The sequence below is a fragment of the Hemicordylus capensis genome, chromosome 6 (genome assembly GCF_027244095.1).
Source record: "Hemicordylus capensis ecotype Gifberg chromosome 6, rHemCap1.1.pri, whole genome shotgun sequence".
NCBI classification, from domain to species: domain Eukaryota; kingdom Metazoa; phylum Chordata; class Lepidosauria; order Squamata; family Cordylidae; genus Hemicordylus; species Hemicordylus capensis.
The window spans coordinates 99,420,409-99,433,080 of record NC_069662.1 but is presented as its reverse complement, the minus strand read 5'-3'; the positions used below and the strand labels follow the sequence as shown (position 1 = coordinate 99,433,080).

Below are 12,672 nucleotides of genomic sequence, written 5' to 3'. Positions count from 1 at the left end.
CGGGACAGACTGGCCCTGGAGGCGCCTGCAGGGGTGAGTGGGGAACGGGCGGTGGGGCACAGCCCCCTCACCTGTTGCAGCCTGGGGCGGGAAGGAATCAGGCGGCCGGGCTTCCCTGTTCGCCGTTGGAGAGGAGGAGCGGCGGTAGCGAGGCCCTTTTTGGCCGCTTGCAACCCGGTGAGGCTCTATGTGGGGGGAGGGGGAACGAACGGAAGGGAGTGAAGGCAAGAGAGCGCGGGCCTGGAGGGAGGGGGGAGAGACCGGGGCAGGAGGGAGAGGAAGTGGAAAACAGCCGGCCCCAAAGCACACAGATGCTCTGTGCAGGTCGGCTAGTATTTATTTATTTATCATATTTTTATACTGCCTGATATGTACATCTCCAGGCGGTGTACAAAATTTAACATGGTATTTACAAATCAGCACAGATTAAAATATAACACAATTAAAACAGTAGCATAAAAAGAAAAAGAAAAATAGTAACATAAAACAATTATTAAAACAAATTATTAAAAATATGACACATTGTTTTCTCTTCTGTAGCAACAGGAGTTCCCTTTTCCATGCAGTGCTGATACTATTTCTACTGCTGCTACTGCAACAATCTCTTTTTAGGGCCTGTGCTTTATTGTACAGAACATAGAGCTAATATAGTCCCAACTCAGAGAATTACAACGGAAGAGAGGATGCGAGGTTTGCTAATGAAATAATGAGGGTGGAGGTAAGGGAAGACTAGATAGAAGAAAACACAGAAGACTGGGATATTTCAGAAGAAGATATTGTAGGAGAGTCTTAGGTCATTCCTCATAAAGTGGTGGCTTACAGGGATATTCTCTGACCCAGATATGTCTTTTTGCCAAACACAAATTTGTGTCTGCCATCCTCTTGTTTAGACTTGTGAGTGATACTCTTCTACAACTGGCGTCTTGCACAGTTCAAGAATAAGCTTTAATTATGCATGCAAGATACAATGTTTCCTGGCCAAGAGTTGATATTGATAGTTCTCAGCTAACAGTCTTGTTCTTTTCAGCCATCGACAGCCAGCAACCAGGTTATTTAGTGATTATTTCTAAAAATATATTTGAATGAGAACACTGTAAGAATGTTTTGTTTTGAGGAGAGTTATCCCATATGAAGTACCAAAAACAATTCATTATGATGGCCATCTTAACAGAACAGTTGTTTGTGAAACTTTGATTAATCTCTTTTAGTGGTGAAGATGTGTTCTTGTTAACCTACAGCTTTGTTCAGTTCAATTTTATTGTGATCGTTGATCAAATATACAATCTAGACCAAATAAAAGGAACTCTAAAGGTAAATATCAGTACAAATGTATATACACACGTCAAATCTATTACATAAAAATTGAGATAAAATAGTATAGGGTAAAACAGAATTTAAAAGAAAGAAATGGGGAGAAAAATTTAAAATGGACAGTTTCTGATACACATGTGCGGATCTTAATTGCAGCCATACAAAATTTGGCTACTATATCCGAGGCATTGGTGTATTTATCAGAAAGAAAGGAATTTATATAAAATTCATCTGAATTATCAGGGTATCTAAGAATGAGAGGAGCAATATGTTTAGAATGCAGCTCATGATAGAAAGAACAATACAGAAGCACATGGCCAGCTGTCTCAATATCTCAATTTCCACAAGGACCACAGTCTCCAAATAGGGAACTCTCCTAAACCTACCCTCTAGTGCCGCAGAGGGCAGCACATCTAGCCGAGTCAATGTCAGGGCTATTCTGTGTCCTGGATATATCAGATCATGCAGGTATTTAGCTGTTTTTTTGCAAGGGCTTGGTGCCTGGTTTAAGTCTGTCTGGTGTTCCATATCAATACTCTGCTTAAGCATCACCTTAACATTATCATAGCCCAGAGAGAGAAGATATTCCATTGACAATCCATATGATTTTAGCTTTTCAGTAATTAGGTGCATCTAATCAGAGGGATGTCACCTTAAGTGGCGCAGCAGGGAAATGCTGACTAACAAGCAGAAGTTTGCTGGTTTCGAATCCCTGCTGGTACTATATTGGGCAGCAGTGATATAGGAAGATGTTGAAAGGCATCATCTCATACTGCATGGGAGGAGGCAATGGTAAACTCCTCCTGTATTCTACCAAAGAAAAGCGCAGGGCTTTCTTGGTGCCAGGAGTCGAAATCGACTTGATGGCACATTTTACCTTTAATCAGAGGGATATTCATCCTTTAAAAATTAGGGGAGCTAGACCAGAAGGGAATTAAATCACTTTCGACCAAAAGTTGAAAATATAGGTCCAGGCATAGGTCAAGCTTAACAAGTCTGCTTCCAAACTGCAGCTTAGCATTTGACACACAGCAGGGGGTTGAAAAGATAGCCCTAAGGAATTTAGACTGGACCTTCTCAGGTGGGCTGAAATCAATCAATCTCTCTAACACACATATCTGAAAATAATTTCAAAATTTCAGTAGTTGATCTCTGAGCGTTTGTAGCAGTGTAATTAGTTTGCTCTTTCCAGCTACCTGATGCCTGAAAAATGACTCCCAAATATTTATATTTCTTTGTCTGGGCTACACTAACCCCATTAATTTGCCATTTTGCATAATGGATTTCCTGGTGAACATTACGACCTTTGTCTTCTGGTAGCTGATGGAAAGTAAGTTTAATGACAATAATCAGCTAGAGCTCTTAACATTTTCCTCATCCTCACCAGAGACCGTGACAGGAGCACGGCATCATTTGCTTAGAGGAGGATGGCTAAATGTCTGATGCCCAGTTTTGGTGGGTGAAATTCTAGCTTTTTAATAAGTTGAAAGACTGGGCTATTCTGTGCTGTTCTATATGCTGGTGCAACTTCACATTTACTATGAGGAATAACCTGTGGCATAGTCTAAAAATTGCCAGTCGCATTGAGCCCCAACTTTGACCACTGGCATTTGAACAGGATCAGTATGAGATCCTATCGGAAATGGTGGCGTTGTTTGGCATTCTAGCGACTAGGAGTGTGAGCCACCAAGTCCCTGGTTCAAATCTTACCACAAGGGGAAAAACCCACAAGCAGCAAAACCAATAGATGCATAAGGAGTGCATATAAAGGAAGTAATATTGTTGTGTCTGAAACTTATTTTTAGTTTAAAAGTACTGGGATACGGCTTCTTAAATCACTAGCTGCCTTTTGGGGAGGGTTGGAACAGGGGGCGTGTGTGTGTCTGTGTGTGCGTTCCTCGTACATCTATTGTCTCTGACGTGTGTGTGTCTTCCTTGCCTTGGTGCTGTCTTTCTGGCTCTTGTATATTGCATCTCGCCTCAACCATAAACTCACTCGGCGGCTCTGCCTCTGCTCCTCCCTCTTTGCACAACATGGAGTTAATAACCTTCTGAACCTTGCAGGATGGCGGTTTTAAAGATTGCTGAAATAGTACATAAAGTGCTTTAAATTCAAAAGCATACTGTAATTATCTAATTGTCTGGTTTTTCTTTCTTGCGATCTTTCTGTTCTAATTGTTTAACCTTTTATTGTACTAGGTGGGTTTTAATTGGTTGCAGTTTTTTTATATGCTGCCTTGGGCACCCTTTTGAGGGCTGAAAGAAATCTATTGACAAAGAAAAGAATAAGCACATACAAAATGTGTGGAGAGTATTTTTAATGTAAATATGACTCTGTGCCAATGCTGCATTGCTTGTTTTGCTTACTGGAGTTCCAGAACCTTTGTCACTTCTATTTTCATAGTAGAATACTTGATTAATATTTTCAAATAGTGAAAAATGGTTCTTCATCTGTGGTAAATTTCCTCTTGTATTGCAGATCCATAGGTTTGCCATTCCAGTTATGCATGGCTGTATCCTTTCATGAATTGGTTAGAGTAATGAAACTTAACTACCCTGAGAGCTTTGGAGGAGATGATTCCAAATGCATTCTTCAAAATAATATTTAAAGTAGGCTAATAGCTGAGCAGTTTGTAGGCAGAAATTTACAGCAAGAGAGCATATGCATTCTTGAATACTATTCATTTTTGCTTTCACCATATTACATCTTTTTTATGGTTTGCTAATATAAATGCCATACAGATCTCTTCCTCCATATTGAAATGAATGGCGCTAGCAGGAAAAGCATTACTGAGAGCTTCCTTACCCATAAAAAATTACTTGGTTGATTATATGTCATATTTTCAGTTATCTGAATGAACAAAAATTTATTCTTTCAACATTATTAACCTAATGCACAAAATAGAAACAATTTTTCTGCAGCTTTCCTTAATTAAATGTGTTGCTTTCTCCACTAGTTGGTTTATTATTTTAATGATGTTTTCTGAAAACCTCAGTCCAATATGCCTGCTCCGATTTCTGTATAATTAGACCTTGTTTATGCAGGTGGAATGTCTGGTGGAAATGGCAATACAGAAACATTCCTTGGGGCTGAAAATCATTTCAGTGGTTTTTCTTTTAATCTAAAGCTTATTAGTCATATGTAACAAGCGCAGAAGGAAGGGGTAAGTCTCAAAAGAGAGAGGAGCTGTTACCTTTTGAGTCTCATTTTGTGTCTTATCCATCGCAGCCTGGTTTGTTCCTGGTGATGCGGCACAAAAACATTGGGCACAATCCCACCAAAGAACAACATTCAGTATCCTGTTTACTTTAATGGGAGACTTAAGCTTGTGCTTAACCTATATCTGTTTAAAAAAAGAGGGCTCAAAAGTACTTGACTTTGGCTGGCTTGTGTGTGTTTGTCCATCCGTATCTTGTTAACATTAGTAGAGTCTGCTTCTTGGTGTTTGTGAAAATTTTTGGTTTTGTGCTTTATCTAAGAGAAAAACTTAGATTTTATTGCTCTGTCTTATCTCAAATTGAAGCCCTGAGTTGATGTGACACAGAATTTGGATCATTGACTGGTTTTCAGTTTAAAGCATTTCCAATTGCCAAGCTTTTATGAGAAATTATCCTCTCATAAAAGTTTGCATGGAAAATGTCACCTTATCCTGTCCTTGTTTTGGAAAAGGTCGTTCAAGTTTCCATGGCCATCAACAGTATTCTGACATGAAGGTTAAGTATTTGGACTGTCCTTTTGGATGTCCTTTTTAAACCTTGCTTACTAGGAAGTAAGTCTAATTGCTTAGAGGGACTTTTTTTTGAATAAACATGCTTAGGATCATGCTCTAAGAGGCTGTGATTACATATTATAATAGATAGTTCTGTTGCCTAATCTAACAACATTAAGGATGTATTAGCTGCTGCTTAGAAAAAGGGCAAACTTCTTCCTGTTTTGTAACACAGTAACTATATTAATTTCCATTGCTCTACTTCCTATTCAATAAGATAAAGAAGGTAATTTTGTTAATTTTTAAAAACTAATTACCTTCATCTTTATCTTATTGAATTGGAAGTAGATTGATGGAAATTGCAACTCCTTTCTTTCTACTCATGCCCTGAAGCAATGCAGCACTTTCATTTTCCAAATCATGTATTCACGGATAAATTGTTTGCTCTTTAATTTTTTTTAATCAAGGAGCTAGGAATATAGAAGATGTGCTCTGTGTGTCCATAAAGCTGTGCTTTGACCATTCTGGGAACACATGATGATCATAATCAAACTTACTGCTAAGTGAATGTGCAAATGTATTCCTTAACAGTCACCTTCTCAGTTGTTGTTATGCATTCTTGTTCCATTAATGGGAAATACTTTGACTGGATTCTTATTTCTCGAAGAAGTTGTTTCAGAGCTGGTGTACGCTACTATGTGAGAGGTAAGCCAAGACCTGTGCAACCACTACATAAAAGGGGTTCTTCTGTTTGCACCATGTTAACAACTATATGAAGCTGCTGTTCCATGCTGCCACCTATTGGTGCAAATCTTTCTCTAGAAAAATTCTGTAGGTAGTTGTAGTAGCTCCATATTCAGATTAAGCCTGCTTTAGACTAAATTGGTAACATTGTATATTGCTACAAACTGTTTGTTTGTTTGTAAATTAGTGGTTAAAACTTAAATTGCCCACACTGAGTAATAATCTGCAGTTATTGCCCAGTGCAGAATAGTGGCTTGGATTTGGATACGAGAGACCCTAACCTATGAAGCCCATTGAATGTTCGCGTACAAGCCATAATTTTTCAGAGGCCAAACTAAACATTCTGTTGAATGCATAGTCTTTTTTGAGTGTGAGATACTTGTAAGTTGTAGCCATGGGAGGTCCTAATCAGGATCTGGTTTACAATGCAGAGAGAGTGCCTATTTGGCCCTTCGCTCTCATGCTGTGTTTCAAATGTTCTGCTTGCGCAAAGCTCCTGTCAGCCACTAATAGCTTCCCTCCCAAGTGAAAGACCAGCATCAGGGGAGTCATGCCAGGATTGCAGTGCAAGAAGAAAAGGTTTAAAAACTCCACCCTGAATGCTGCAGACCCAATACTGACTGGACCCCTGCAACTGATATTTAAGCTATTCTCCCCCAAAATAAAACACACACAAAACCTTCACAATGCAGGATCAAATTATGCATTTAATGGAAAGTGTAGTTATATCCTTATCCTATACTGGTGGTTTTGAGGTTAAGGAGTCATTCTGAGCTCTTTGGAAGAAGAGTGGAAGGTGAAATTCATACAAATGTAAGGAATCAATATATATCTTTCTAATACTGTATAGCTGTTTCTGGGAGTAGGAGGAAGTGGATCTCCTTGCCATTCTTTCGCTGTTACATACTGTCCAAATGCACTCAGTGACATCTATTAATTTTTAAAACAAACCCATTTCCATGCTGCCACTGCTGCTCTTCAAACTAGCTTTTGAAATTTTCCTGGAGTTCAAAAGTGGTGTGTCATGCAGGCTTTGGGAGGATAGGAGAAACTTCTTGAGGGAGGAAAAAAGTTCAAAATTATACTGTCAAGAGGGATGCCCAATGCAGTGTTTAGCCTGGAACTGGGGTTAGTATCAACTGAAGCACATGTCTGGGCCACAAAGATCTCTTATGATTTGAAATTAAATCTTGGTCAAGCAGGCCTCACACCTCTGGTCCTGAAGGACAACTTTGCATTTGCATGGAAAGAGGGAGTTGAGAGGAAATTAGAAAGTTATGGGCTAAGTGTCCCTAGCCAAGGAGATAATTAGGCAGTAGATTTGGGACTCAGGAAGACAGGGCCCGAGTCAGACATTTACTTTCCTTAAGTAATGCAACTCACTCTCATAGACCAGCTAAATATTTACATGAGCTTGTCCTTGCCAAATCGAGAAGGGCATTTGCCTTGGCATGCTTGAATGTGCTGCCCTCAGTTCTCTTAGAAGGCTGCTATCTCGGTATTCCTTTTGCTCAGAGGTTATGCCCGTATCAGTCAGGAGCGGTTGAGACAATTGATCATATCAACAATTGATCAATAATCTTCACTGTTTTATAGAGAGATTTGGCTAGCACTCTTGTTGCCTCTTTTGTCTAGATTCCGAGGTAGGCCGTTGGCCGTTTTATGTGTGTCTCCTTTTGTCTGACAGTGATATTAATGTTTCCACCAAGGTGGCAAAATTTTGCCACATTGCAAGCTGTGTAAGGAAGCAATTGGTAAAATCATGAGTGTTGACTGTACTATATTGTTATATTGGCAATGGTGTTTTGTAAGAAAGTACTGGCAGAATCATGTTGTTGGAGGTTACTACTTTATCTATTGTGTTGTGTGTGTTTTTCTGGTCAATGACCAAAAGTTTCCATTCCACTTGACAGCAAGCATTAGGCTGGATCTGCATTGTTCTATGAACTGACAAAACATCTTAAATCTTGTGCTTCTGCAGGTTACAAGTCCTGTTAGTATTTCAGTGGTGTACAGGTGGCCCTTGTTATCTGTGGTTTCGCATATTCACGGTTGGGAAATAGTCCCGACCTCGTTATCCACAGTACAGAAATCTTGCACATCCTTAGTTCTGGAATGCATTTCCATCCTTATATGGTTGTGCTCTTCCTGCACATGCTTTGTGGATTTTGAGTTTTTGGTCTGTGTTTTTTGAGTTTTTGTGCTCCAAAAGACGTTTTTGATAGAATTTGGTATCCTTGGGAGCCTTTATGAGCCTTTGCAGGCCTTTGAGAGCTGTTCTTGAGCCATTTCTGTGGAGCTTCTTGGAAGAACCTCTTGCAGCATTGTGCAGCCTTGATAAGATGCTTATTATCACTTTAATTGAACTTTTTTGATGAAGTTTTATTTTTAATTAAATTCAAATTAAAAATTCAATTTTAATCTTGATTAATTATAGTATTCTACTGTGTAACTGTAATTAATTTAAACGGCAATTTAAAAATTCAATTGACTAAGAACATGTCCATTAAAATGGCTTTTAAATACTGTATCCATTAAAAATTATTTTCAAATACTGTACTGTATCCATTGAAAACTGATTTCAAGTACTGTGTCCGTTAAATTGATTTCAAGTAGTATGGTGCTGTACAGTACTGTATCTATTTAAATATTGGTTTTAAATATCCGTTAAATTGGTTTCAATTGCAGGGGTTGTCTTGTAAAGTTACTATACTGTACAGTATCGTACAATTGTTTCCTTCCTCCACAGCCAAAGTGCACAGTGGAGAGCTCTGTTGAGAGAAGTGGCAAAAGGTCTCACTCAAGGGCAACACTTGGTGAAAGGTGAAGCTGCTGGACATGTTGGCTCGTGGAGATTGCGCAGCATCCGTTGCATGCCATTACGGCATCTCTGAGTCCACTGACGCAAGGATCCACTGGAGTCCATTGACTCCATCAAGAAAAGTGAAGCCAGTATCCATGTGAGTGTGATGCCCAGCACATATCAGTCTTAAAGTGGCATTCCATCCATGCGATCCCTACATGGAATGGATGGAAAAGACCCTCAGTCTGTGGATAGAGGACCAAGCCCAGAGGAACATGCCACTGAGTGCACCTGTCATCTGTGACAAAGCACTGTGGCTATAAAGGTGGGATGTGGTCAAGCTGTGGGGACCTCTGAAGGTGCTGAGCATGGCTTCCAAGTGAGCAAGGGTTGATTTGCTCACTTGTCCACAATGTCAGGCTGGAGCATCGGCAGACCATGAGGCAGCACAAAGATTTCCACTGGAGTTCAGCAGCAGATTGAGTACAGGACCAAACAGGTCTTCAGTGCTGATGAGACAAGTCTATTCTGGAAGTGGATGCTATCTTGCTCCACCAGCAAAGAAGAAAACTGCTCCAGGTTCCAAGGCAGCCAAGGACTACCTCATTCTGCTGGTGTGTGGCAATGCTTCAGAGGACTGCATGGTGAAGCTCGTGCTCCTTTACTGAGCACAGAACCCTCGTGCCTTGAAAGGGAAGAATAAAAACCAGCTTCCTGTCTTCTGGAGAGCCAACAGGAGAGCATGGGTGACTTTAGCACTTTTCTCTAACTGGGTAAACAACTGCTTTCTGCATGAAGTGCAGAGATCTGATCTCCAAGAATCTGGCCTTCAGAGTCCTCCTGGAGTTCAACTATGCCCCTGGCCATACTGAGACCCTGCAGTTCATGCACCCGAACCTGGAGATTGCCTTCTTGCCACCCAACACCACCTCCTTGAGTCAACTAATGGACCGAACTCTGATCACAACACTCAAGTCATACTGCACTCACCACACCTTCAGGAGGATGCTGGATCACATGGAAGCAGATTCATCTCTATAAGTCAGCGATTGCTGGAGGAGCTACAGCATCATCGACTGCACTGAGAACTTTGCGGCATCCCTTGCAAAGATCAAATCACACACATGGAACACAGTGTGGAAGAAGTTGGGGCCTGGGGCAATCACCTCTTCATCTGCAGCAGCCGTTCCCTCAATAGTTGATGAAGTGGAGTAGATCACCAACTTTGCCCACACCATTGGTGGAGAAGGCCTTGAACACACTGAACCACGCAGGGGTGTAGCAGATTGTAGTGGGCCCAGAGACAAGATTTTAAAATGCCCCCCCTCCCCACTGAAGCTCAGCTCATGAAGTAAATTGTGAATGATGCAAGTCATTTAATGGTACTAGAGTAAGACATGCTGTTCTGGTAGCTCCACGTCTTAACACTCACATCAATTTTGGAGGAAGCCCGGTCGGGTGCACAGCTGGGGTAGTCAGTCATGTAACTTGCCTCTGCCCCCCCCAGGCAGTGGGCCCCCAGACAAAGGTCTCCCCTTGCCCTATTATAGTTATGCCCCTGGAACCATGTGAGATGGAGGAACTTCTCCAATTCCAAAAGGAGGAGTTGACATAGGAAGAATTGGAAGACATTATCCAGGTAACCCCTGAGTGTGAAGAAGAGAAGGCGGAAGAGATGCTTCCCAAGTCCTTCACCACAAAGGGAATGTCTGAGATTCTGCAGCTGGGGACTGTGTTGGCCAACAAAAGCTTCCAATTAGATCCCCTGATGGAGCAAAGCATCAATTTCAAAAGGCAGCTGCAGGCTGCTTTGCAATTCTATTAGGACACCTACGGGGGCTCTGCAAAGCAAGGGGAAGTAAAGGACGATCACTAGCTACTCTGGAAAGGTAGCTATACCCACCACCACAGCTGTGGAGTCATCACCTGAAAGTGACCCCTGCACTTTCCATGGCTTCAAGGAGGAGGAGATTGATGACCATAACAAAGCTAGCAGCAGGTCTTCCTCTGCAGAGCCTACTTCTGCTACCTGATCTGTGCTCCAGGCGGAAAGCTGGAGTGCTGCTAACTCCAGCAGTGGAGTCAAGCAACTCCCCTGTATGTATTTACTTGAACTGGAGTCAATTCTGTGCTGCCTCTTTGGCCAACTTAGCAGCACAAATCCCTGGCCTGATTGGTTGATAAGTGTTGGACTTCAACTGTGGGATGGGAAACTTCATGATTACACATTACTGGAAGATCTGGGGGCCACTGCTGGAGCACCTTTACAGTGGGTTGCACCAGCCTTATTTCTGCTTTCCCCTCTTTTTTGGTGATTTTTTTGGGGGATAACTTTCTGGGACTCAGGAACCTAAACCCCCAATTCAGAGTTTCATTATTCATGGTTTCGTTATGCATGGTTGTAGGCCAGAAAGTAACCCCTGTGAATAACGAGGGCCACCTGTACTTTAGGTTTTTATATTTATCTTACTCAGAAATTAACTGAAGTCCTCACAAAAATGATGCGCTGGCTAGGATTTGAAGAAATGAAAGGCTTGTGCTGTAGGCAGTCACCTGTAATTTGAATCTCTTGCCCCCAGGTATTGATTCGGAAGGACATGCAGCTAATTTTGTAGAAACGGAACAAATTGTACATTACAATGGGAGCAAAGCTTCTTTTGTCCAGGTACTTTTTTCTATTACATTGAGTTAATGACTAGCTTTTGTTACAAAAATTAGTCTGCCTCTCGCCTCTTAATACTTGTCTTCTTTAAGCTAAAATGTAGATGCTAGCTGAGGTGATATGCTTCACTTTTCTCTTCCCTTTGTTTTTCCAGACACGAGGATCAATTCCGTTTTTCTGGTCACAGAGACCAAACCTCAAATATAAACCAAAGCCCCAAATCAGCAAAACAGTCAATCACGTATGTTCATATTTTTTCTTCTGTTCTTCTGCAGGAGGAGTATAATGAATGAAATATTCTGTATTCATAAGTGTCCTCCTTGCACACTTCTCTGTGCACACATAGAGGCTAGGAAAATTAAATCCCTCCCCCACACACACACACAAATAAAGAAGCATGGGGTAAGTGTAAGGGAAGGGAGGAAGAGGGGATAACTGTGGCATGCCCTACACACAGTCCTAGTATCCAACTACGTAAATCTCTTTCCCCAAACTGGGCCCTATTTAAAAGAAAGAACTCTAAAGGGGGGTTGTGGGGTTGGGCCTTGCCAAACTGATGTTGTCTTTCGGCATCTTTGCCTGTGGTCTGTCTGACCAGGAATTCCAGGCAATCAGGCCAAGCACACACTGGCACTCAACAGCCGGGGGGAGAGCAGGTGGGCACCCACACACACACACATAATCAGAAAAGGGTGGAGGGTGGGGAAATGCACCAGCAGCAGAAGAATAAACCCCACAGTTAGTCACTGGAGTGCTGGTAACTTTAAAAAACAAAAAGCAGTTGGTACTGCAAAAGTAAAAGAAAAATGAGACAGAAAAATGAGGCCACCTTTCCTGAGGGCCGGTTTGGTTCACAATTGAACGGGGCCAATTCGCAACAAACTGGTTCATTTCAAACCATTTGTGCACTTCCCTAGACACTTATTTGTCTTGTTTATGGGCTTACCAAAGGCATCTGGTGGGCTACTGTGGGAAATGGGATGCTGGATTAGCTGGACGTCTGATTCATAACTAAACAAATTCCTCAATCTCCCTCACCCTTTAAGGATCCCTTGTAATATGCTGATAAATGCTGTATTTACCTGAATCCAGGACTAGCTTTTTTCCAGGTTTTTTGATATTTGAAATCAGGAGGCTGTCTTAAATTCAGAGTCCTATTCCTTTTGAGTAAATGCAGGTATAACCTGTATTCAACCTCTACTTTTAAAGGAGGTTGTCTTAAATTCAAAGTTGTCTTTGATTTGGGTAAATACAGTTCCTTGATGCTACTACACTTATAATATTGAATGCATACATGTTCCACCTTCTTTTTCAGATGGATGGCTTCCAAAGACACTTTGACTCGCAGATTATTAGCTATGGAAAACAAATGATTGTTAACCTGGTATGAGCTTAATCTTGCATCCAAGTTCAAGGAGATGTGATTGATTGCTTTCACAGCT

General features: G+C 41.4%; 1 protein-coding gene across 1 annotated transcript in view; it reads left to right on the top strand.

The window, feature by feature from the left end:
* SACM1L (SAC1 like phosphatidylinositide phosphatase) overlaps positions 1 to 12,672 on the top strand; it is a 58,724-nt gene that overhangs the window by 34,110 nt on the left and 11,942 nt on the right. Inside the window, exons 7-11 of the mRNA XM_053262014.1 lie at positions 3,791 to 3,824; positions 5,625 to 5,726; positions 11,148 to 11,233; positions 11,385 to 11,471; positions 12,546 to 12,614. Of these exons, the coding sequence (XP_053117989.1) occupies positions 3,791 to 3,824; positions 5,625 to 5,726; positions 11,148 to 11,233; positions 11,385 to 11,471; positions 12,546 to 12,614 (378 nt within the window). The remainder of the gene's footprint in view (positions 1 to 3,790; positions 3,825 to 5,624; positions 5,727 to 11,147; positions 11,234 to 11,384; positions 11,472 to 12,545; positions 12,615 to 12,672) is intronic.